The 26,713-nt window shown below is 35.1% G+C and overlaps 1 protein-coding gene, 5 non-coding genes and 7 pseudogenes across 6 annotated transcripts; 12 read left to right on the top strand and 1 right to left on the bottom strand.

Annotated features, from left to right (window-relative positions):
- Positions 1–2,981: 2,981 nt before the first annotated feature.
- LOC109793315 (putative disease resistance RPP13-like protein 1) lies at positions 2,982–7,050 on the bottom strand. The gene has a single exon (XM_020352783.3). It carries the CDS (start codon positions 6,831–6,833, stop codon positions 3,066–3,068), a length of 3,768 nt encoding a protein of 1,255 aa, XP_020208372.2. The 5' UTR covers positions 6,834–7,050; the 3' UTR covers positions 2,982–3,065.
- A 13,321-nt stretch (positions 7,051–20,371) lies between these two features.
- On the top strand, positions 20,372–20,490 carry LOC114915352 (5S ribosomal RNA). Its single transcript, XR_003803335.1, has one exon. It is a non-coding gene; the product is annotated as a 5S ribosomal RNA (ribosomal RNA).
- Positions 20,491–21,945: 1,455 nt separating this feature from the next.
- Positions 21,946–22,064, top strand: LOC114915354 (uncharacterized; annotated as a pseudogene).
- A 232-nt stretch (positions 22,065–22,296) lies between these two features.
- LOC114915361 (uncharacterized) lies at positions 22,297–22,415 on the top strand (annotated as a pseudogene).
- Positions 22,416–22,609: 194 nt separating this feature from the next.
- On the top strand, positions 22,610–22,728 carry LOC114915364 (5S ribosomal RNA). Its single transcript, XR_003803340.2, has one exon. It is a non-coding gene; the product is annotated as a 5S ribosomal RNA (ribosomal RNA).
- Positions 22,729–23,263: 535 nt separating this feature from the next.
- LOC114915365 (5S ribosomal RNA) lies at positions 23,264–23,382 on the top strand. The gene has a single exon (XR_003803341.1). It is a non-coding gene; the product is annotated as a 5S ribosomal RNA (ribosomal RNA).
- Positions 23,383–23,612: 230 nt separating this feature from the next.
- On the top strand, positions 23,613–23,731 carry LOC114915358 (uncharacterized; annotated as a pseudogene).
- Positions 23,732–24,266: 535 nt separating this feature from the next.
- Positions 24,267–24,384, top strand: LOC114915356 (uncharacterized; annotated as a pseudogene).
- A 231-nt stretch (positions 24,385–24,615) lies between these two features.
- Positions 24,616–24,734, top strand: LOC114915355 (uncharacterized; annotated as a pseudogene).
- A 226-nt stretch (positions 24,735–24,960) lies between these two features.
- LOC114915353 (5S ribosomal RNA) lies at positions 24,961–25,077 on the top strand. Its single transcript, XR_003803336.1, has one exon. It is a non-coding gene; the product is annotated as a 5S ribosomal RNA (ribosomal RNA).
- Positions 25,078–25,310: 233 nt separating this feature from the next.
- LOC114915357 (uncharacterized) lies at positions 25,311–25,429 on the top strand (annotated as a pseudogene).
- Positions 25,430–25,660: 231 nt separating this feature from the next.
- On the top strand, positions 25,661–25,779 carry LOC114915360 (uncharacterized; annotated as a pseudogene).
- A 515-nt stretch (positions 25,780–26,294) lies between these two features.
- On the top strand, positions 26,295–26,413 carry LOC114915349 (5S ribosomal RNA). Its single transcript, XR_003803332.1, has one exon. It is a non-coding gene; the product is annotated as a 5S ribosomal RNA (ribosomal RNA).
- Positions 26,414–26,713: the final 300 nt, after the last annotated feature.

Genomic DNA, 26,713 nt, shown 5'->3' with positions numbered 1-26,713 from the left:
TGACTTTACACAATGGTATCTTGTCCTTTTATAATATTTTGTAAAAAAGTAAAACTAAAGAAATTTTAGAGGAAAAAGAATATTTTGCTATTTTCAAAAATCATTTTCACATTGTTCTGCTATGTTCTACACTTCTACCTACTCATTCTGCAGTAATATTTGTGAGTAGTGCTGGGCTGGTTCAGTTGTTAGAAAACACTCGTTAACATATTATAGGTGGCTGGTTCAGAGGCCAAGTTTCTTAGGAGGGTCACACCTAATGTTACTGATGAAATGCATCCTGGTGGAGAGTTCCCTAATCAAAATCCACCCTTCATCTTTGGTTCCTGAACTTGTTTCTCTTTCTAAGAGAGTTGATAATATAATATATAGCTTTATGTATATATTATATTATCACAATATACGATCTTAAGCATATAGCCTTGCTTTATTAATGCTGAAAATTGCTTTTGTGGGATTTTGCAATTAGAGATGATATCGATAATTAAATTTGTATCGGGAATAATATTTGAATTTTAATGAAAAATATTTAATTTGATTTGGCATGAATATAAATATGAGTAATATCTAATTTATTGAATTCTGTATAAGAGTTGTGATAAGTATATAAATATTTGTCTAGTACTCATACTTATACCTGTACTTGTTTTAAATTTTTTTGGAAATTTAATTTATTTTTTCTAAAATTTATCTGATATTTATATAAATCTTACTTTATTTTAAATAAAAGTTAATTAATGTAATTTTATAATTGTAAATCTGTTGAAATTTTGTTTTTTTGTTGTTTTTTATAAAAAGAAAAATTAATTAAATTTTGAGTGGATATAGAACAAGATAACTGCTATGGTGCATTTAATAGAATTGAGGTACTAGTGCATTATACATGTACCTATCGGTATTTGACATGTGTGAAATACAATTAGAACATGTACTAATTTGTTTTGACCCAAGCACTTTGTGTATTAATTTTTTTTTACCCATTATTATTTTTAATCAAGTAATTGCCCATTATTTAGTTTCTTGAATTTCTTTTGTTCTTTTGCTCTAAGTATGGTTGTTGCTGGTGCTGGACAGTAAAATCGGTAGAAGTTTGTGTGGAAGTCTTCATGTACGCAACGGATTCTACGCAGGTTGTTTTCTTTTTGTTCAAATCCGTGTCTTCATCGTCTATGGTTTTTCAATCGATTCTTTGTTTTGATTAAAGTCTGTGTTGGCCCCAGTTTTTCACCATGGATCGTGGATTGTTTTTTGTAAATTTCATATCGTTGGTTTTTCGTTAGAGGTCTCCTCAATTTCCAACACTTTTGGATATTACCAAAGAGCAACATGGGGAAAATATGTAATAAAATTGAGTTTATGGGAGAAAAAGAAACAAACACTAATGAAAATTGCTACTAAAACATATATAAGTATAAACTACAAGAACGGGATACAAAAATATTAGAATTTGTAACCATCCCACCTCGCTCCCATTCCACTTTGTACCCATTCCGAAACAATAATGACAATTGCAAGATATAATAAAATGGTGTAGAAAGCGATTGCCATCTATGCTATGCATCAGACCCGGTCCAACGATAAGAAAAACTTAAAAGCAAAATTTGAGAGATTTTTATTTTTATTTTTCTATAAATGAGAAAATATATGTTGGGTGCTTCTACTACGCATACATGACAAGAATAACAATACTAAACAATGTCTGAGTTATGGGACAACATTTTGTTTATATATTGTTATATAGATAATAGACATTACAAATAAAATATATTAAGTTTATTATAATATCCTTTGTAATATTAATTATTAACGACTGTGACAATGACAAGGTAATAGTGGGCTTTTGGTATTAGTTTAACACTATATCAATGAATGTTTTTTACTTGAAAAAAAAATTATCCCATAATTTATTGAATAATAAAAAATTAGATTTTTATGCTGTTTCAGGATCATTTTATAAATTAAACATAAGATAAATATATTTGTCTCGTACAATATCATAATATTTAACTAATCAAACGGATCTCTTAAAATATATATATATATATATATATATATATATATATATATATATATTGTCTATATACGAGATATGAGGCTTGTATCTTTAGCAGCTGCTGAATCTAATTCAAGGAATGACATTTTTTTCCATCATATAGGGATCCTCACGAGGGCTGTCTCATTAATTAAGACATCATTGACTGATAATTTAATTTTACTCTTTTGGCTTTCTTCTCCTTATTCATTATTTGTACATATTTGAAATGGTTAAAAATAGCTTATTTCACTGCTATTCTTTCTGTGCAAAAACTAGAGTGAGATTCATATTGAACTACTATATGCGAAAATTGCTGTTATGGTTATCAATTATCACGTAATACCCTGAGTTTTGAGTGCAATGTAGTTCAGTATGAATCTCATTTGAAATCTCCTAATCCACAATTAAGTTTATCTACGAATTAGTTAAACCATGCCATGTTAGAGAGTCAGGCATCAATTCTTTGGGAGCAATTTTCAGTAGCATTGTGGTACCCATGAAGTGAAAATTTTCTGTTCATAGTGTTGGAATTCATTTTGTCCTGCTATTCATGATGCAGCACATTTTTTTTTTTTTTTTCAATTGCTCGTCAACCTGTTCCCCGAAGTGCAAGTGATTCGGATGACAAGAAGAATGGGGTGATTGCCAAGCTTTAAAAGGACCAAAGTAGAGACATATTTTATCATCAACTAAATGGGTGCATCACTTTGATGAAAAAATCGTCAACAACAAAGTTTCTTGTGGTTTACATGGTTCATAAATAGTGTCTGTGATTATATGTAAAAATGTATGTGCGAATTGTTAGGAATTTTTAGTATTATGCTACGAAAGTTGTTCCAGAAGAAGGGGGATGATAAAGGTAGTAATTTATTTGATGATTGGCAGACCAATTTCTGAAGCAACTCGGTTGAGCCAACGCTAATATATATATATATAAATATATATATAAAGTTAAAATAATTTAGATAACATTTAAAAAGGGTTACAAAAGACTAAGAACATGTTTTATCCTTTTCAAAAATCAACATCACTACCCTATAATCACTTTTTCAACGTGAGCAATCTTTCCATAATATTCACCTTTTGGTTTCTGGCAAAGTTGTTTGAGCAATGGACAATTGCCACAAATTTTAAGATATGAAATGGATTTGGGTAGACCCTCCTGTGGCAAGCATTGGAGGTTGGGGCAGTCTTCCAGAACCAACATCTTGAGAGAGGACATGTGCCAAAGAGCATTGTAGTTGAGTCTTGTAAGATTAGGAAAACCATAGATGCATAAAACAAGAGAGGGTGGCAGAAAACCTTCATTAGGAAAATACTCAACATCCAACTCTCCAATGCACAGGGATTCTAGAGAAGGATTGGCTCCAACAGCCCCTTTGAGTGATGCTATAAGTTTGGAGCAATTATAGAGAGATATCTTTTTTAGATTTGATGGCAAACCTCCCTTAGGGAATGACTCAACTTTTGGACAATCTTGTATATATAGCTCATGAAGAGATGGAATGAGTTCAGGCAATGATTCAAATTCTGGGCACTTTCTGATTTTCAAATACTTGAGATGATTATGAGCATGCACCTGTGAGATCATCTGTAGATTGTGACAGCAACTGAGATCGAGAAACCTGAGTGTTGGGAAGAAATCTAGGTGAAAGGTCTCTAGAGAGTCACAACAAACATCAATTGTCAACCTTGCAAGGAAAGAGTGACAACAACTCATGAGAATGTTCATTATTATGGGGCAAGAACAAACCCACAAGTCTTCAAGACGAGTATCAGATATGAAGTGCCCAAGTCTTTCCAACAACAAAGGTTCCATGTTGTATCCGTTGATGGTGAGCTCTTTCAGAGTAGCTGGATGATAATCAAACTGCAACTTTCCACAGTCCTTTAGATCTAATTTACGAATTTCTGGAGCCAAGGGAGCAGAAGTTACAAGTTGCTTGCAGTTTTGGATAACTAGTGTCTTCAAATGATGAAGTTGCTCTGGCAGGTGCCCTTTCAGCTTGGGACATTCAATTATAAAAAGATGTTGAAGTCGTGGAAAAGAACCTGTCACATCTTGACATTTCCAATTTTTCCATTCTTCCATATGACGGAACTTCAATGTTTCCAGGGATGTAAATGAAGAAAAACTACTCCCATAAAAATCAGCATCAATATCCACTACCCCATCAAGCCCTGTAATCTCCAACTCCTTGAGAAATGGAATGAGTCCAACAGGAGGCAAACATTGACAAGATTGACAGTTGTACAACCGTAAGGACACCATATTAGATAATGAATTATTGGATAACCAACGTGGAAATTGTTTACCACTATAGTTCCCAATTGACAACTTCTTCAAGTGTTGGGAAGGCTGTAGATAGTTAATTATAGTTTCTTCTTTCTCTTTAGTTGAATCATCACGGTTCCAGGCATAATCCCATTTTAACTCCAGCTCCAGAAGTTGTGTTTTATTCTTCAAATCCACTGCTAATGCATCTAAGGGCTTCTCAATATTATGTAGATCCTCAATTGATAGGCTTCCATGAAGATTAAGTTCTCCAAGCTGCTGAATATTGAACTCACTACTCTTGCCAACTTGAAATGAACTCATCAATACTCGAAGATTCTCCAATTTTCCCAAATGCATTGGCACCTTTCTCAATTCAGTATTTATTAATTCAAGGCGACACAAATTTGTGAGTTTATGCAAATTTGAGGGTAGCTCCTTCAAACATGTACAATTGTTCAGCTTCAGTATTTGCAAGTTAAGTGAACATGTTGATTCAGGTAGTTTTTCTATCTTAGTTTTGGAGAGGTCTAATGAATGCAAATTGGTGAGTTTATGCAAATTTGAGGGTACCTCTTTCAAATGTGTACAATTGTCCAACTTCAGTATTTGCAAATTGTAGAGTGAACATGTTGATTCAGGTAGTTTTTCTATGTCAGTATTGGAGAGTTCTAATGAACGAAGATGTTTAAGATTGCCTACAGATTTAGGCACCTCTGTAAGGTTACAACAATGAGATAAAGATAAGACCCGTATGAACTTAAACTTGGAGTACAAGTCATCTATTGACATCTTACAATGCCATCGATAACCACGAAGATAGTTCATTCCCCAATCCCTTAGCAGTGGCATAAATGTATGTAACCTTTCAGCATCTTGTGAACTCTTAAGCACATCAAAATATTCAGTGTGATTGGTTGTAAATGATAAATGACGAGTTGTTTTGAGTATACCTTTTGCTTGATCAACTCCTAACCTGAAACAAATGTCCCCGCAAATATATTTTGCCAAATCATTTAGAAGGTCATGCATGATAAAATCCTTTCCATTTTCGCTTGATTGTTGAAAGAAGGACCTAGATAATAGATCATTGAAGTACTGCTCACCAACTTCTTCTGGGCTTGCACTATGTTGACAACATTGAAGAAAATTTTGAGCCATCCACAACTGAATCAAACCATCCTTGTCAAATTTGTGATCTTTGGGGAATATGGCACAATAAGCAAAGCATCTTTTGAGATGGGAAGGAAGGTGGTGATAGCTTAGAGCTAAAGCTGGGATAATATCACTTTGCTCTAAATCCCATATCTCACTTTGCAATATGCTTTTCCATTCCAATACTGATTTGTTTTGTAATAAACTTGCTATTGTTTTTAAGGCAAGAGGAAGTCCTCCACATTTTCCAACTATCTTTGTACCAATCTCTTTGTAGTCCGGAGTAGGCGGAGAACTATCATTCGAGAATGCATGTTCTGCAAACAACTGCCAGCTATGATCTTCTTGTAATTGCTTCAGGAAGTGTATTTCTGACCTCATGGCAGAAGCCACTTTCGTGCTGCGTGCCGTGACAAGGATCCTACTTCCCTGAGCCCCCAAAAGAAGAGATTTTTGCACTTCTTCCCATTTAAGTCGGTTTTCGTTCCAAACATCATCTAAAACGAGAAGAAATCTATTTCCTGACAATTTTTCTTTCAGTCTTGCATGAACTATTTCTAGCTCTCTACTATTATCAACTGACTTGGTAACTGTGTCAAGAATTGCTCTTGATAAGTTGAAAACATTAAAATCCTTGGAAACACAGACCCAAGCTTTGAGATTAAAGTAACCCCCTATCCTTGGATCATTGTACACATGTTGGACAAGTGTGGTCTTACCCAACCCACCCATACCCACAATTGTAAGTACTGATAGCTTGTTATCAGTGTTAGAAGTGAGCCAGCTAATGATATTTTCCTTATCATCATTCCTACCATAAATAACACTTTCACTCAACAAAGATGTTGATGGTGATTTCTGTAACACTATACTACCCTTTACTGATCCAAACCCAGCACCACTAGCCTTTTTCAAACCTAGATGAGTGCCTTCGTTAGCAAGTTCATCCAAGTCATCAAGGACTTGTGTCATCCTGGTTTCAATTTCATTTTCATTGTTGAGCAAACTGATAGGAGATATAGAGAAATTGAAATTCCACACCTTGTCATCAATGCTTTGAGCCTGAGATTCAGCTTCCACTTGGCATTTGGAGAGTTCATAAATTTCATCCAGCAAATCCTCAGCTTCAAACACAACCTCTTTGACATCAACAAGCCATGCTCTCACATGTTGATCTCTGAACTGTTGTAGTTCTGCATCATCAGCAAAAGCATGGATGGATCGCAGCTTTCTCTTCAACTTCTTCAATAGGTTCTCATCAAGTTTTTTTTCACGAAAGAAGTACAGAACTTGACGAGAAGCAAGTCTGTCAAATGCAACCTGAAGGAAAGCAGAAAGAAGAGCACCACCAACCAATGTTGCTGCCATATATGGTAGGAATTAAGAAAGGGCGTGGAATGGATTTGTAATGCAGCTCAGTGCACGTCAAGTGCCTTGCAGGGTTAATATTATGATGAAATGAGTAGTTATAAGCTATTCTGTGAATGATGGCTTTACTTTCAGCTTTTGAACATCTTTTTGTTTTATGTCGACCAATAATTGTTGAGTCTTGTCGACACCACAGACATTGGGTAACTTAGTCTACCTTCAATCACTAAATGAAGTTACCATTTATATCAGTATACCTCCAAAACTTTAAGTCCATCACATTAATTGTCATATTAAGCATGTTAGAAAACAGCATAAAAAGAACGGGTCTTATTTCTTAAATAAGTTAAACACTTGTCCTGCAGATTTTCAACAATACTAAAACAGCACAAATAAATACATAAATCACCTGTGATACCTGAATTGGAATATTTCCCAAATTTATTTGATGTATTAACACCCCAGCTTTATTAGCTTAATAATCCATCATAATGAAATATTTAAGCAAGTTAGCACGTTTAGTCAATTAATATGTTTTAAACATGTTCGGTCAAGATTTAGCATGTTCATGAAATGGAATTAGTTGGTAGCTCTTAACTTACTTGTCTGATCCTTGTTAATAAAGTCATGTGCAATAAAAATACCTGCTGAGTATGTCACAGAGAGATGAAAAGTCACTATCTTACTATAGAGCAGAGTTATTATTAGCCATAGATCAAGTTTTATTTCCAACCAATAAATGTGAATCTTCTCGACCACACAAATGTAGACCACGTGTATCTTTAGTCAATTTCAGTCATCACTATCAATATTTGACCATAATAGTGTGTCTAGTGATATAAAAGTGTTGCAGACTATCATCAAACTAGTTAAATTCATTTTTCTTTTTCCCCGCTTTTATATTTTTATAACATTTTTTTTTACATTATTTGCATTTTGGTTCACTCTTATTTATTAGTATTTGGGATGACGCTGGCCAGACTCTGCAGGGTTAATTTACTTGTTCAAGATACTCTCATTCTATCTGGGCTAAGTATTTGCAGATTCTGGTAAAACATTACTGATTAATTAATGAAATGAGCAATAATCTATTTAATGAATGATTGCCTTTACTGATAGATAGATATATACAACTAACAGACAGTAGGTTATTACAATTCTATCAGTGTCAGCTAGCTGTATTCGCATGAGTGGATCCCATGAATGAATGAGTGGCCTTGTTTTTTTTTTTTTTTTTTTTTTCCTTTTTTCTTGGTAATGGATTATTTTATATTTATATTTTGAAAAGATATATTTTTATCAGAGAGATGTAATCTAATTTTCATGAGATCTCTATTTATTGAAAAAAATTATGATACAAAATTAAATATTAATATTATCTTATTCTAAAAATAAGGAAATAAATCATAAAATAATTAAAAATATATTAAAATATATTAAATCTAAATATTTGAAATATAAATAAATTTTTTTATCAAAATTAATTTATTCTTTTTAAAATATTTAAGTATATTCCCAATATTGAAATATTTTTCAAGACTTGTTAATTGATATAGTGGAAAATGGTTAAATAGAAGATAAAAATAGAAAGAAAAAAAATAATTGATATGATAATAGATATGATAAAATGTGAAATATAGAAAAATGAGACAGAAAGTGGATGGAAGATAAAGTATGTGTATAAACAGTAAGCCTACTGTAAGCTCAAAAATGAGTTTTTTGTTTGGTATTCGGCAACCAACATAAAACTTGTAAAAAAAAAAAAAAACAATTTAGACTTTTCGTGAACTGGTTTGAAACTGTTATGGTTCTAAACACAATGATAAACCATAAACTAGTTTTTTAAAATTTAAATAGAATTTAGAAATGGATTTAAACTCCGAAACCAATTTTGTCTTAGGACTTTAGCAGCCAATGTAAAACTTGCCAATATAGTGAACGTGGACCACACATAAGAATATTGAAGGAAAAAGCTCACCTTGACAAAATAAATGAGGAATCTAGAAAAGAATCAAAAGATTATGTACCAACATGAGGAGACATAAATAATTGTGTCTCTTTCATTCTGGTTGTCGAAGTTCTCATTCTCATTAGTCCTTACTTATTCCTTTTATAACAAGTTTGAAGGTCTTGGGATATACATGTTAAGAGAAAAAGATATACATGTTTAAACCCTAAACCCTAAACCCTAAACCCTAAACCTTAAACCCTAAATAAAAAATACTCTAACACTCAAATTAGCTTTTGAATCTAGACAAATTAATGATAAATAATCTTGTAATAAATATAAAAAATACTTTTTTTAAAAAAAATTATTATTTATATTAGTTTTATTAGGCGAGGACTCATATGATAGACCCATTAATTATTGTAACACCTTTAATAATTTTTTAGACTTTATTCATTATGGAAATGTATTAAGGAATCCTTAACTTTTCCTTTCTACCACATCTCTTGGTATAATTTATAAAAAAAATTATTTAAATTTATAAAAATTGCTCATGATTTTATTAGTGAATTTAAACTTGTTTTTAGCAAGTTTCTTAATATAATCTATCATAATAATTTTTTTGAACTTATTTTAATAATTTTCGCAAGAGAATTTATTTTCAAATTAATTGGATTGGACTCCATGGTAATTGAATAAGAATTGAGTCTAAACTCTATAATGACTCTGCTACTGTGAAAACAGAATTCCTAGTATTGTTGCTATCATGGCCTCTAGTCTACTCTTTCTGAATTGAACAACTGGTTCTTTTAAAAGATTCCTTCTAAGGTATCTTTGGATAAGCTAATATTTTTTCCTTGTATTTTTTTTTCCTGTAAGTACTTATGGATATGTTTATCCAAATGAGGCATTAATCAATTGATTACCATCTCTTTAATTTGAACAAACTCTACTTCCACACCATCACTTTTGACATCTACCATTTTTCCTCACTGTTTACCTAGTGGTTGTGTTTTCCTCTTCAAACTCTAAAATGACTTTGGATTGTTCATCATGTTCTGACCTATCTGTACCAATCCTTGTTTCTAATTGTTTCAGACTCATCATCAAAAGTTGGTGACTCTCCCAGATGGCATCCAAGCGAACAAAATCTGCAACTATTGAATCCTCAATGGCTTTGATTATTACACAAACATCCATGTTCATAATCTGAAATTTTGCATCGATCCCTTCGTGGATCCGGTTATATGGATCAATTGATGGAACACATGATCAAAAACCAATGTATGACTGTTGTCCAACTCAAAAGATTCTTAGTTTTTTTTTTTTTTTTTTTGAGGGGAAAAGATTCTTAGTTTTTAAAAGCAAAAAATGGAAACAACCACAGAAGAAGCTCATAGACTCATTCTACCCAATCCTAAAATCTACAAATGTGTTAAAAAAAACACTGAATTCTCCTTTATTTCTCCTCTAGCAATCTGTTAAATTAAGCATTCAATTCTCTTGACTTGATTGCCTCTCTGCGTTCTTTCCTAACATAATGTTCCTAAAAAAATTGATTTTGACTCCATTAATTGGTCTATCCCTTTGTTTTATTTCTTGTTGATTAATATTTGATGAATGAAGTTGTCTCAAATAGTTAATTATTTGTCTTATCATATTTTTTGTTTGCTTGATGATAATAACAATTTTCACGTTCAAGGTAAATATTATGTGACCGATTTTGTGTTTTTGTTTATAATAGCAAATGGCCATATTAAACCACGCCTCAATGCTAGCTTTGGGAAATAGGCTATACATGCCCTCAGACCCATTAGAGGAACACTCGAAAAATCTCCACACCATATTAGAACACTTCTGAAGTGGAACCATGGACACGTCCAGTTAATGGTAAGGTGACTTTCCATTTCGTCTTTCCATTCTGTTGCATGTTTCCTTGGACATGGAATCTTGGAGAAGCTTCTCAAAGGATCGGGTAGTGCTCCTATATGGTCGTTAGCGTAAAATGCCCATATGAACAACATTGGGAAGCAGCATCTCATAATTTTCCTTGACTTTTGGTTGCAAATCTCAACTAAAAGTAGGGTGTTGGCAAAAATTGTAGGCATGAGACTTCTTGCATGCATGTCCTAGGCGAAGAAGACGTCCATTGCGACATGATCAATTACCCCTACATGGAAGGGGAATAGCATCGTTTCAAACATGATCAATGCCAGAGTCTTATTGAAGCTTGACCAATCTTCACTATTAGCCAAACTAACAAGGTGATCTTCCAACATAGTATGTTTCCAACCTCTAATTGCCCCATTTCCTACCAAGGTGGATAGATGGGGAGGCAATCTAATTAGGTTGGCCACTCTATTAACTGAAATATAATCTTCCTTGACCGTATAGACCCCAACTGGTTTGGACCATCGGAGCATCTGATTATACTCCTCTAGAGTGGGTACTATGTCAAAATGTTGAAACTTGAAGCAGTGTAAACTAGGTTTCCAGAAGTGCACCAAGACTCTTATGAAGGCTAGATCGACATATATCCTCAAAGGTCAAGGACCTGCCCATAGCATCTCTTAAAGTCAAGGCAGGCCTCTCTTGGCATTAATATGTAGATACTATTTATCCTTGGCATAAGCTGATTGAGAATATTCACCTTTTTCAACTGCCATGCATGTTGCTACCTAAGCCTTCCATATCTAAAATAAAAATGAATGATGGGTCAATGGTTAGCCTAAAATTTGCATGCCATTGTATTTATTGCCTACGTTTATCATGTTTTATTTCTATGAAGAATGATGCATGATAACGCGTTTATTCGATATATATTTTTTGTACATGCTTTTATCATAAATAGGGATTATGCCTATATGATGTTGTATGCTTTATAATGATGGTCTAAGCATGCTTAAAAGGGTATTGTTTAGCTTAAACCCTAATTACTACTATTTGTAAAAAAACTCTAGCCTACTCCTTTGGAAAACAAACAATACATACAAATAATGAACACACATGTTCAAACAACATACACCCACGAACAGTCACGTGCATCCATGGGTTGAGGTCCCTGTAGAAAGTTGCATATATATTTTTAGGTGGCTCTAACTATTATCACCAATCTGAGGCCCCCAAGGTGCCTCCTATAGACACTTAATTTAGTCTGGGATATGCAAATAATGAAATAGGCCTTATATACGAGACAAAAGAGTTCCCAAAAGCCTAAATAGGATGTCAGAACGAGCCAACACAACACTGAAATGGCCCATTAACATCAGAATGAACCAGGAGGTCATTAGAAGGCCCGAAAGCCCAAAGAGGTCAAATTAGGAGCGCAGAACGGATTGTTCCCAATCTAGAATGGATCGTTCCAAGTTTCTAAAATAGCCTAGAAATCTTAGGTCAAAATGGGTTTTTCCTAATCCAGAACGAGCTGTTTTGACCCAGATTGTTACGAGTAAAATTCAAATCCAAAATAGGTCGTTCCAATTTCGAAATAGGCCATTCCAGATTCAAATTTTACTCGTAACAAACTCATCCGGAACACCCCATTTTGATAACCAGAACGGATCGTTCTGGTCAGACCTGACGCTTATAAAAAATAGCCTCATGCATAATGCTCAAGAATCGAAAAAAGGATGGAGTGAGAATTACTTGCTTTTAGTCTCAGATAGCTCAAATCTTTTCTTTCCCCCCCTCTCTTTGTATTTATTAAGATTTGTGAGGTGAATTATAGTGTGAAAGGCAGCCAAAAAGTGCCTCAAATCTACAAATTTGAAGCACCCTTTATAAAAGCTCATTCAAGAGGTATTCCCATCAATCATTCATCTCCATTCTCCACTTCTTTTATTATAAATATTGCTATAACTGAAAAAGGACAATTTTGTAGACGTCTTAGGGTAAGTTGGATAATTTAAATTTAAACTATGTAAATAACCATTAATAATAAGGGGAACTGAATATTTAAACTATTATTCTCTATCGTGCTAGTTTCATCATAAGGGTACCAAATTAGGGCGTTGTAGGGTGCCTAACACATTCCCTACACGTAACCGACCCCCGAGCCCAATTCTGGTTGTAAAGGCCAAGTTGGCATTTTTCAAAAATCCTTTTTCTTTTTTTGATGTTTTGAGTAAAACATCTGTGGCAACTCTCACGAATCATTTTTCAAAACCATTAATTAAGGATTAGTCTGGTATTTGGCCATTCCTTGATTGATGAGATTTTTAAGTGGAGGTCTAAACCATCTGTGGGTAAGATCAGAATTTTTCAGGTTTCAACAGATGGCGACTCCGTTGGGGAAGCTTAAAGAGGGTCAAACCCAAATAAATGATGAAATTAGCAAAATAAGAATAATAATTCAAATATTTGTTCCCTTTATTTTGTTTACTTTGTATGTATTTATTTTACTTGGCTTGAATATTTGCATGTGTGTTTAAATTCTGCATCTATTTGAAATAAACAATTGTACACAAACCTTTGCACACAATAATTCCCTCTATACCCAGGGGCATGAGTGTGTAAACATAGGGAGTGGTTGACATACGACCGGCCCAAGAATGGCCTTGGAGCCTACGAGCCTTGTTGAAAATCACACTCAAGGTGATAACCAGTTACTCTAGCACAAAATACTACGTCATACCTTAGAGTTTGCCAGATGACGGTGACAGAGATACTAGGTCCCTATAATGGGGGTACCTTGAGAGCCTTTAAAGACTAGTGAGGAAAATTAGAACCTTCCTATACAAAGCACTTTCTTTGACGGGAACCACAGACCATGGATTTGAACATGACTGTTCATGGGTGTACATTATTTTAGCATATCTATGTTGCATTTCTTTGTGTAACAATTATCTCAAATGAATAAGGATTATAAGCCAACAATTGGATATGAAAAAAATACTAACACCTTTCTATATATCCTAGCATCACCAAAAAAAAACCATATAGGTTAGTTTGTTTCAAAAAATGTACAGCAAAAATCATGCATCACAACCTTTAGTTAAAACATGATAATACTTAGGCAAAAAATCACATGTTATGCATTTTTCTTAGAATAATAGATTAATCAAGCATTCATGATCCTAGATATGGAAGGCATAGACAGTAACATGTGTGGACCATTAAGGAAAGTGAATATTTTAAACTATGCAATGCCAAGAGTCAGCAATTTGTGCGTTTTAATTCCAAAAGAAGTTAGGGAGAATTTTGAGAAACAATATAGAAGGATCCTTGACCTGTTGAAAGTATCTATTGACCCTCCCCCCTTTTCTGAGATCTTTGGTGCACTTCTGGAAGCCGACACTTCACTATTTTCAGCTCCTACACTTTGATCTAGTGCCCACCATCGAAGAATACAACATGATGATTAGATGGCCCAAATCCATAGGGATTTACTCCATCAAGGATATACCCTCAGATAAGGTAGCTGAAATAATCAAGCTACCCCCTCATTTATCCACTCTAGAGGGCAATGGGACAGCCAAAGGGTGGAAGATCTCTGTACTTGAAGGGCACCTTTCCTTCCTATCTGAACAAGAAGATTGGATTCATTTCAATATGACACTCACCTTAATTAGCAAACAATTGCCAACAATGATCACCATTTAACTGACTTAGGAGATGTATTTTATTTGATCCGACAACTAAAGCAACTTTCATGTCACATGTAGTGACAACAATTTTACTTCCTTGGCTCCCAAGTTGAAGAGGAGCTTTCAAAGCTTCCCATTCATTTTGCTTTCTATTCCAAACATCATCTAATATAAGAAGAAATCTCTTTCTTGAAAATTTTTCCTTCAATCTTCCATGAACCATTGTCGCAACCCAAAAATTTCCGATCTCACGACCTATGGTTTAGACATCCTGTTGAAAATCTCATCAATTAAGGAATGCCCGGACGACAGACTAATCCTTAATCAATGATTTTGAAAATAGGTTCTTAGGAGTCGCCACCAATGTTTTACTCAAAACATTGGAAAAAAAAGTTTTTTTTAAAGTCCAATAATGGCCTTAATAGCCAAAATTGGGTTTAGGGGTCGGTTACGTGTAGGGAAGGTATTAAACACCCCTACAACACCCTTAATCGGTACCCTATGATGAAGTTAACATCATAAGCAATAATAATATAAATATTAAATCCCCTTTTATTGATGATTATTTACATGCTTGAAATTTAAATTAAACAATCGACTCTGAAATATCTACATGATTGTGTTTATTATAACAATACTTATCAAAAATAAGAAATAAAAGAGAGATAAGAAGATTGATTGAAATACCTAGTAGCAAGCTTTGTTAAATCTTCCAATATAGAAATTCTAGGTGCTTTGTGGCAACCTTTCACACTACACAAATGCCTCACAAATCTCAAGAAATACAATAGGAGGAAGAGAAAGAGAAATTTCAAGCCCTAAGAATTTTTGGACAAAATTTTGAGGTCCTTGAGAATTGTGCCCAAGTTGTCTATTTATAGGCATCAGAAGGGTGCCAGAACGGCCTGTTGCAAATCTGAAATGGTCCGTTCTGGATCTGAACGTTATGTGTTAAAGTCTTACCCTAGAACGACCCGTTCTGAAATTAGGACGGTCCGTTCTGGAGTTGAGATTAACACAAAAATGCCTTGCTAGAATCGCCCATTCCAAACTAAGTTTTTAGGCTTTTTTAGCAATTTGGAATGGCCCATTCTAGCTTAGGAACGGCCCGTTCCAGCCTAAGATTTTTAGGCCTTTTGCTTGGTTTGGAACGACTCGTTCTGGTTTTGGAACGGCCCGTTCTAGACTAGGATTTTAGGCCTTTTTTGTGGCTTGGAACGACCCATTCCGATTTTGGAACAGCCCGTTCCAAGCCACTAAAACCAATTTATTTGGGCTTTAGGCCTTCTAATGTCCTGTCTTGTTGTTTGCATGCTTCGAGAGCTCCTTCCCTTCATAACAAAGGTCCATTTCCTTGTTTGTATGCCCTTGGACGAAATTGGGTGTCTACAGCTGCCCCTCTTTACTTGTCCTTTGGAACAGTAATGTGTTACTTTTCCAAAGGCAAGTAAAGATGTAGATATTTTGTCCAGGTCTTTTCTTTATCTCTTTGGTGCTTCTACGTTGTTTCCCTTAGATAGGTGTATTTGTTCGTATCCTCACCCTTAGATAGGTGAGTATTATTATGTCTGGCCTCTCCAGGCTGCATGCTGATGCTGATGATGTGATTGCTCATTTTCTTTGGGAGGATGTCTGATGAAGACAAGGATTACTGGTAGGTGGTGCCCTTGTGATGGTGGGCAAAGGAGTACATGTTGAGTATTATTATGCTTGGCCTCTCTAGGCTGCCTACTGATGCTGATGATGTGATTGCCCATTTTCTTTGGGAGGGCGTCTGATGAAGACGAGGATTGCTGGTAGGTGGTGCCCTTGTGATGGTGGGCAAAGGATTAAATGGGTGATAGGGGTTCTGGTACTGCCCCTACCATACGAGTATTGTGATGCCTCTCCAGGCGCCTATTTGTGGTATTTTTTTTTCTCTGAATTTCATTTTTTAGCTACGACTTTTTCATGTTTGAAGCTTGCCTTTTTTGCTATTTTTCTAAATGCTTTGGTTTTTTTCAACATTTACGAAGCTTGCCTTTTTCTCATGTTGTTAATTTTTCTCTATATTGTCATCATTGGTGGAAGGATCCATTCCCATGATGTTATTTGCTGAATCTTTATTGATGAGTATTATTTTGTAAGCCACTCCTACTTTGGTGAGGAAACCATTCCTAGTTTGGGAATTCTCTTGGATCATCCTTCATTTGGTTGAGAAGTGAGGCGCGATGGCCTCCTTCTGCTTATGGGCTTGCTTATTTGGTTGATTTCATTCTATTCCATTGTTGATATGTCTTTGTTTAGTGGGCATATAGAATACTTGGGGTTTGTTTTTGACACCACTTTGGCTCATGCTTGACTATTGAGCTTTTACAAGTGCTTTGTCATGATGACTCCTTCTGACCTATAGCAAGTAGAATGCATGGATGCAATGAAAATGCAAGACAAGAATGATTTTATTATTTTTTTTTTTTTGTGTAACACCCTTCCATATGCCCCTATCTCATATGCATGTGATGCAGTTTATGCTCATGTGTTTAGTCCTAAACATGCAATTCAATTTTTTTTATGTCGGGAAATTAATATGTGCGCGTAAAGGTTAATGTTGACGATTCCTTTTTATCCATGCCGTTTTTTATTATTACCGGGATATGTTCTTTTGAACTCAAGGTTTCAGTGGCTCCTTGATTATCTAGTCAATGTATAGTCAAGCATCTTCAAACTCCTTTTGGAGACGTCTCAGCCTTCCCTCTGTGAGTATTCACTGTGCATTTTCTGTGTATCTTTTCGGTACCATTTTAATGCCATAAGGGTCAAGAGAAAAGAAGAAAGGGGATGTTTGTATTTTTTCGCAAAGGTTTATTAGAAGGGATTTTTTTTAAAAGGGGTTTTTAGAAGAATGGCTAGCCAAGGTAGGCTTTGGTGTTTACGGTTATCAAACAAAACATATTTGCTACAAGGAAGCTATCATTGTGTTTTAGCCTTTTTGGAAAGTGGAGGGATGACTTGGGGTCGTGTTCTGATTGAATGATTCCCCGGAGCTGCCTTTCGGTTTTCAACTAAGGTTGCTGCTTTAACATCATAACTTTTGCCTAGGTCACTTGGGATGTGTTTCCTAGCAGACATTTTTCTTTTGATCCTTACTTTTGCCTAGGTTGTCCTTTTCGATTGTGGGCCCCTAACAGATCTTGCCCTAATTTTGCGTAGCACCCCTTAGTGGATTTTTACCGGGCTTTCATTTTTGCAGCGTTTGTATGGGATGCCCTATTTTTATTAAACCCAGTCATGTTTGGATTCCTGATTGTTCCTTTGTTATCCTTTCCATGCTATTATTGAGTAACATCTTTGTCGCAAATACATCTTGTTTATTAAGGGTTAATGGATGAGGCCTAGAGTGAATATTTGAAGGGAGAAGAGAAATAAAAGAATGTTATGGCATTTAAAACAGTACTTCCAATTTACATGTGCCCCTTTAGCAAAGCTCGGAGGCCCGGGCATGCCCCGAGTTCGTGATCCGTACAAAGAGAGATTAACTGAGGTTGCTCCCTAGAGAGGCATGGTTGACAATTGGTTGAACTACGTTAGGAATGCATTCCCACTTGCTTGAATGTGGGTGTTTTGACTTCGGAGTGAAACCTTTATGAATTCTTGCTTTCTAAAGGGAATACTCAAGCCGCCTTTCGATTTTCAACTTGATCATGCATTGCTTTTCTACATATATATATATATATGTATATCCCTAACTTTTGCATAGGATGTATCCTATCGGGATTTTGATTCCTTTACCCTAATTTTTGCCTAAGATGCCCTTTACGAGTTTTTGTCCTAGTGGGTTTTTGTCATGCAATGCCCTTATTCTTCAATTGGGTTTTGTCTTGTAATTCCCTAGAAGCAAGGATTCATCCATTCTTGATCATTCCTTTTATCCCAATAGTTGTCATTTCCGCATGGGGAACTCTCAATGTTTGAATCATCAATTTGGGGATGTTATGCCCCCCAGTCTTCTTGCGTAATTACTAGTTTTTTAAGTGCTTCAATTTGATGTATCAAGTTTGCATTTGATTACCAGTGATCTCATTATTCGATTAACATGCACAGGTTCGGTTTCACTCTTTGTTCTTATTTATTATTTACCAGGAAGACATGTTATCTATATGAAGTGCAAAATAGGATGCAAAGATGATTGAGAAATTCAACAAATATCATTCTCATTGATTTGTTTGTTTAGAGAAACATTCTTTGTACAGGATCTTTCAGTGCACTTTGATGATGTTGTTGCAGGCTACAGAAGCTCATGCTTGAATGATGTCCCTATAAACATGCTTGCTCGTTCGTTAATTTGCAATTAGTCTTCGTTTCGTCTCAAATTCTCTTCTTGCTATTCCCATCAGAAGTAACCGTCAATAGGATCTTCGAGTTCCCCACTATTTTGGTGATTGCCAAAATTTTCATCTTTATTGACGAGGTTGATGAGTCAGAGAAGAAAGATGTGGTTTGGAGTGATTTGATAATGAATTGGAGGTGTAAGGGTGCTTATTATAAATTTTTCAAACTCCGTAAGTTCATGATTTCTCATTCATCAGCGGAGTTTTCTTTAGCTTCCTAAACTATGTTCTTTTGAAGCAAATTCTTTTTGTCTTTTTTTTTGTTTCAATTTCCTTTTTTTGCGTGCTTCCTTTTCAAAATTTCAATAATCTCCTATTTGAATTGAGGAATGACATCTTTCTAGATTGGAAGAAGTCTGAGAAGATGTAGACTTTGCCTTTTTTTGGAAGGATGACGAGAGTTCAAAGTCTAGTAAGCCTCCTTAGTATAAGGGCACACGATTCTTATACTTTAGAATGTTCTTCTTTCTCGAAAATCTTTGCATACTATGTGTCTTCCATTTCTAATGAATGTATATGCTAAATTAAAAGATACATGATATTTGTTTTCTACCTAAATTTTATCATTTTTTTAAGGTTATGATGCATGATTTTTGCTATATATTTATTTGTTTTTGTCGGTTTTTTTTTAAATAAACTATCTTATATGATGCTTTGAGGTTTGGGTATATAGAAGGGAGTTAAATTTTTTATCATATTTTTTTTATTAATATCTATTTGTTTGTAATTCTTATCCATTTGAAATAAATAAACACAAATAAATACAACACACATATTCTCAAACAAAAGTACACCCGCGAGCAATCATGTTTAAATCTTTGGTCTGTGGTCCCTGTAAAAAAAGTGCATTGTATAGGACAGTTCTAATATCACTGGTCTTAAGGCCCCCAAGGTGCCCCCATTATAGGGACCCAGTATCTCTATCGCCGTCACCTGGCAACCTATGAGGTCTATCGCAGTATTTCAAGCTAAAGTAACCGGTTATCACCTTGAGTGTGATTTCCAACAAGGCTCGCAGGCTCCAAGGCCAAACATGGGTCGATCGTACGTCAACCACTCCCTATGTTTAATACCCTCATGCCCCCGGGTGTAGGGGGAACTGTTGTGTGCAAAGGTTTGTGTACAATTTTTATTCAAACAGGTACAAAATTTAAACAGGCAAACATATATTAAAGCCAAATAAATAAAACAAAGAAAGTAAAAGAGAAAAATATTTAAATTATTATTCTTATTTTCTTAACTTCATAATTTATATGGGCCTGACCCTCTTTAAACTTTCCCAACAGAGTCTCCATCTGTCGCAACCCAAAAATTTCTGATCTCACGACGTATGGTTTAGACATCCTTTTGAAAATCTCATCAATTAAGGAATGCCCGGACGCCAGACTAATCCTTAATCAATGGTTTTGAAAATAGGTTCTTAAGAGTCGCCACCAATGTTTTACTCAAAACATTAGAAAAAGAAAAGGGTTTTCTTTTTAAGTCGAATAATGGCGTTAATAACCAAAATTGAGTTCGGGGGTTGGTTACGTGTAGGGAAAATATTAAGCACCCCTATAACATCCTTAAGAAATTAAATTTTAAGGCTAATATTTTTCCTAACAACCGCATATACTAATATTTTAAGTAATATTTGTCAGGTGCGATCATACTAGCACCAATGCACCAGATCCCATCAGAACTCCGTAGTTAAGCGTGCTTGGGCAAGAATAGTATTAAGATGGGTGACTTCCTGGGAAGTTCTCGTGTTGCATATCTTTTTTTCTGCCGATTTCTTACTGTCGCCACCGGCCCAAAACGGGCTTTCGGCATTCGCGAATGATGGTTGGACTCTTTTATTTGTTTAAAAATATGGATTGCTAGAACGACTTATTCTCAAACTGAGACCTTATCGAACTAACAATTTTATTAAATGATTCACCAATCCATGTTAATCCCAAGCGGGACCCTCCATGGATTAGTGGTTTTCGTAGTAAAAGGGTTCATGGAGTCGCCACCAATGTTTTACTCAAAACATTGGAAAAAGGGATAAGGCAATTGATTTTATAAATCAACTTCGGCCATTACAACCAGAGTTGGGTAAGGGAGTCGGTTACGTGTGGGGAAGGTGTTAGCACCCCACAACGCCCCTTTCGGGTTCCCTATGACAGATTATTTCTAAAAATAATAGTACAAAATTATTAAATTACCCCTATTTATTCTAAACGATTATGAACAAGATATCTACATGGCGAATAAATTAGAGATACTATGCAACAATCAGAAAGCAGTAAAAGGAAGGATTTTGAAGAAGAAACCTTTGAAGCGTGCTTTTATATATTTCGTAAAACTGGGAAGCTTTTTGGCGTTCCCTCGCTCTACAAGCCCGCTCGCTCCCTCCTATAAAATTTTGACTACGGAAATCCGGAGGATTTCCCTTCGACTAGGTTCGATCCTCAAGCAAAATGGCTCGGGGCTCAAGAACTTCGTCGGATCAACTCTCCGAGTGATTTCTAGGGCAGAACACTGCTCAAAAACCCCAGAATACTCAAGGAGAGGGTTGAAATTATGTTCAAAAGTCCCTTATGACGTCCAATTGACGTCATATTTATAGGGAACAGGCCCAATACGGGCTATGGAATCAATACGGCCGTATTGAAATTTTTGAACTTCAATACGGTCGTATTGAGTTCAATACGGCCGTATTGAAATTCAGAAATTTCAATGCGCCCGTATTGAGTTCACTGCGGCTGTATTGAAGCTTCAATACGGCCGTATTGATTTCAGTACGGCCGTATTGAAGTTTCAGAAACTTCAATACGCCGTATTGAGTTCACTACGGCCGTGTTGAAGCTTCAATACGGCCGTATTAAGTTTAGTACGGCCGTATTGGGCTTCATTCCCTCCACTTCCTTATTTAAGCTACTCTAAGACCTCTAAACCTACAGATAGCCATCCTATGGTCTTCTAGGAGTCCTTTTGGCTTTATTTCCGACCCGGACAATTTTAGGGGTCTACACTTACTTACATGGTTATTCGATGTTTTTTTCTTAAAAAAAATTGTCTCGGTTGTTTTTGTCAAATTTAACTGTCTCAATTTTTTAACAGGGGTACTTTTGTTAAATTTTCAAACTATCTCGGATTGAACTCAAATATTAGCCTTAAATTTCAAAATTTAAGGCTAATATTGTTCCTTACAATTGCATATACTAAAACTTTGCGTAATACTTGACAGGTGCGATCATACTATCACTAATGCACCAGATCGCATCAGAACTCCGCAATTAAGTGTGCTTGGGCGAGAGTAGTACTAGGATGGGTCACCTCCTTTGAAGTCCTCGTGTTGCACCTCTTTTTTTTTTGCTGATTTCTTACTTACGTGGTTATTTGAAGTTTTTTTCTTAAAAAAATCGTCGCGGTTGTTTTTGTCAAATTTAACTGTCTCAATTTTTTAACAAGGGTACTTTTGTCAAATTTTCAAACTATCTCGTATTGAACTTAAATATTAGCCTTAAAAATTCATATTTTAAGGCTAATATTTTTCCTTACAACCTCATATACTAATATTTTGAGTAATAATTGTCACGTGCAATCATACCAGCACTAATGCACCGGATCCCATCAGAACTTCGCAGTTAAGCGTGCTTGGGCAAAAGTAGTACTACAATGGATGACCTCCTAGGAAGTCCTCCTATTGCACCTCTTTTTTTTTATCGATTTCTTACTTACGTGGTTATTTGAAGTTTTTTTCTTAAAAAAAATCGTGTCGATTGTTTTTGTCAAATTTTACTCAATTTTTTAACAGGGGTACTTTTGTTAAGTTTTTAAACTATCTCGGATTGAACTCAAATATTTGCCTTACAACCTCATATACTAATATTTTGTGTAATACTTGTCACGTGCGATCATACCAGCACTAATGCATCGGATCCCATCAAAATTTCGCAGTTAAGCGTGCTTGGGCGAGAGTAGTACCAGGATGGTTGATCTCCTGGGAAGTCCTCGTGTTGCACCTCTTTTTTTTGCCGATTTCTTACTTACGTGGTTATTTGAAGTTTTTTTCTTAAAAAAAATTGTCTCGGTTGTTTTTGTCATATTTAACTGACTCAATTTTTTAACAGGGTTTTTTTGTCAAATTTTTAAACTATCCAGGATTAAACTCAAATATTAGCCTTAAAAATTCAATTTTTTAGGCTAATATTTTTCCTTACTACCGCATATACTATTATTTTGCGTAATACTTGCCAGGTGCGATCATACCAGCACTAATGCACTGGATCGCATCAAAATTCTGCAGGGAAGTCCTCGGGTTGCATCTTCTTTTTTTTGTCGATTTCTTACTTACGTGGTTACTTGAAGTTTTTTTCTTAATAAAAATCATCTCAGTTGTTTTTGTCAAGTTTAACTGCCTCAATTTTTTAACAGAGGTTCTTTTGTCAAATTTTCAAACTATCTCAGATTGAACAAAAATATAAGCCTGAAATATTCCAATTATAAGGCTAATATTTTTCCTTACAACCACATATACTAATATTTTGCGTAAAACTTGTCAGGTGCGATCATACCAGCACTAATGCATCGGATCCCATCAGAACACCGCTACTAAGCGTGCTTGGGCGAGAGTAGTACTAGAATGGGTGACCTCCTGGGAAGTCCTCGTGTTGCACTTTTTTTTTTGCCGATTTCCTACTTGCGTGGTAATTTCAAGTTTTTTTCTTAAAAAAAATCGTCTCAGTTGTTTTTGTCAAATTTAACTGTCTCAATTTTTTAACAGGGATACTTTTGTCAAATTTTCAAACTATCTCGGATTGAACTCAAATATTAGCCTTAAAAATTCAAATTTTAAGGCTAATATTTTTTCTTACAACCGCATATAGTAATATTTTGCGTAATACTTGTCATGTGCGATCCTAGAAGCACTAATGCACAGGAATCCATTAGAATTCCGCAGTTAAGCGTGCTTGGGCGAGAGTAGTACTAGGATGGTTGACCTCCTGGGAAGTCCTCGTGTTGTACTACTTTTTTTGTCGATTTCTTACTTACGTGGTTATTTGAAGTTTTTTTCTTACAAAAAATTGTCTCGGTTGTTTTTGTCAAATTTCACTGTCTCAATTTTTTAACAGGGGTACTTTTGTCAAATTTTTCAACTATCTCGGATTGAACTCAAATATTAGCCTTAAAATTTCAAATTTTCAGGCTAATATTTTTCCTTACTACCGCATATACTATTATTATGCGTAATACTTGTCAGGTGCGATCATACCAGCACTAATGCACTGGATCCCATCAAAACTTCACAAGGAAGTCCTCGTGTTGCACATCTTTTTTTCTGTCGATTTCTTACTTACGTGGTCATTTGAAGTTTTTTTCTTAATAGAAATCATCTCAGTTGTTTTTGTCAAATTTAACTGGCTCAATTTTTTAACAGGGGTTCTTTTGTCAAATTTTCAAACTATCTCGGATTGAACTAAAATATTAGCCTTAAATATTCAAATTTTAAGGCTAATATTTTTCCTTACAACCGCATATACTAATATTTTGCATAATACTTGTCAGGTGCGATCATACTAGCACTAATGCACTGGATCCTATTAGAACTCCGCAGTTAAGCGTGCTTAAGCAAGAATAGTACTAGGATTGTGACCTCTTGGGAAGTCCTCGTGTTGCAACTCTTTCTTTTTGCCGATTTCTTACTTACATGGTTATTTGATGTTTTTTTCTTAAAAAAAATCGTCTCAATTGTTTTTATCAAATTTAACTATTTCAATTTTTTAACAGGGGTACTTTTGTCAAGTTTTCAAACTATCTCGGATTGAACTCAAATATTAGCCTTAAAAATCAAATTTTAAGGCTAATATTTTTACGTACAACAGCATATACTAATATTTTGTTTAATACTTGTTTGATGCTATCATACCAGCACCAATGCACCGTATCCCATTAGAACTCTGCAATTAAGCGTGCTTGGCCGAGAGTAGTACTAGGATGGGTGACCTCCTGGGAAGTCCTCGTGTTGTCCTTTTTTTTTTGCCGATTTCTTACTTACGTGGTTATTTCAACTTTTTTCTTAAAAAAAAACCGTCTCGGTTGTTTTTGTCAAATTTAACTGTCTCAACTTTTTAACAGGGGTACTTTTGTCAAATTTTCTATCTTGGATTGAACTCAAATATTAGCCTTAAAAATTCAAATTTTAAGGCTAATATTTTTACTTACCGCTGCATATAATAATATTTTGCTTAATACTTGTCAAGTGCGATCACCAGCACTAATGCACCGTATCCCATTAGAACTCCGCAGTTAAGCGTGCTTGGCCGAGAGTAGTACTAGGATGGGTGACCTCCTAGGAAGTTCTCGTGTTGCACCTCTCTCTTTTTGTCGATTTGTTACTTACGTGGTTATTTCAAGTTTTTTTCTTAAAAAACAACCGTCTCGGTTGTTTTTTTCAACTCCAATTGTATCAATTTTTTAACAGGGGTACTTTTGTCAAATTTTTAAACTATCTCAGATTGAACTCAAATATTAGCCTTAAAAATTCAAATTTTGAGTCTAATATTTTTCCTTACAACCGCATATACTAATATTTTGCGTAATACTTGTCAGGTGCGATCATAGCAACACTAATAAACCGGATCCCATTAGAACTTCGCAGTTATGCATGCTTGGGCGAGAGTAGTGCTAGGATGGGTGACCTCCTGGGAAGTCCTCATGTTGCACCTCTTTTTTTTGCCGATTTCTTACTTATGTGGTTATTTCAACTTTTTTTCTTAAAAAAATTCATCTCGGTTGTTTTTGTCAAATTCAACTGTCTCAACTTTTTAACAGGGGTACTTTTGTCAAATTTTTAAACTATCTCATATTAAACTCAAATATTAGCCTTAAAAATTCAAATTTTAACACTAATATTTTACCTTACAACTGCATATACTAATATTTTTTGTAATACTTGTCAATTGCGATCATACAAGCACTAATGCATCGGATCCCGTTAGAACTCAGTAGTTAAGCTTGCTTGGGCGAGAGTAGTACAAGGATGGGTGACATCCTTGGAAGTACTCGTGTTGCACCTCTTTTTTTTTCAGATATGGGTGACATCCCATATCTGAAGATTGACCACAGCCTAATTAATTGAATGCCTTACCGCTTTAAACTTTGCTTGGAGTTCGATCCGCCTATGAACTCTTCTTCATACGCTTACTCTCTTACCGGAAAGGCAACCCAACGAAAAAAGTCTTAGTCCACCACAGCTTCGTCCCAAAGCTTCGATGGAGATTCCAGGGGCTGAAAAAGTGGGAATTACAGTATGTTCTTCTCAAGCCAAACCTTCCGAATGGAGGCGCTGGGTTTCTCTGGGCTACTCTTCTGCCATTACCCTTGACATGGTTATTTGAAGTTTTTTTCTTAAAAAAAATCGTCTCTGTTATTTTTGTCAAATTCAGCTGTCTCAATTTTTTCACAGGGGTACTTTTGTAAAATTTTTAAACTATCTCGGATTGAACTCAAATATTAGTCTTAAAAATTCAAATTTTAAGGCTAATATTTTTCCTTACAACTGCATATACTAATAATTTGCGTAATACTTTCTAGGTGCGATCATACCAGCACTAATGCACCGGATCCCATCAAAACTCCGCAGTTAAGCGTGCTTAGGCGAAAGTAGTACAAGGATGGGTGACCTCCTGGAAAGTCCTCGTGTTGCACCTCTTTTTTTTTTGCCGATTTCTTACTTACGTGGTTATTTGAAGTTTTTTTTCTTAAAAAAAATCGTCTGGGTTGTTTTTGTCAAATTTAACTGTCTCAATTTTTTAACAGGGATACTTTTGTCAATTTTCAAACTATCTAGGATTGAACTCAAATGTTAGCCTTAAAAATTCAAATTTTAAGGCTAATATTTTTCCTTACAACCGCATATACTAATATTTTGCCTAATAGTTGTCAGGTGCGATCATACCAGCACTAATGCAACGGATCCTATCAAACTCTATAGTTAAGCATTCATGGGCA

This window comes from Cajanus cajan, chromosome 8 (assembly GCF_000230855.2).
Source record: "Cajanus cajan strain Asha chromosome 8, NIPB_CcT2T_4, whole genome shotgun sequence".
NCBI lineage: Eukaryota > Viridiplantae > Streptophyta > Magnoliopsida > Fabales > Fabaceae > Cajanus > Cajanus cajan.
The sequence above is the reverse complement of the archived record's forward strand: the minus strand, read 5'-3'. Positions and strand labels throughout refer to the sequence as shown.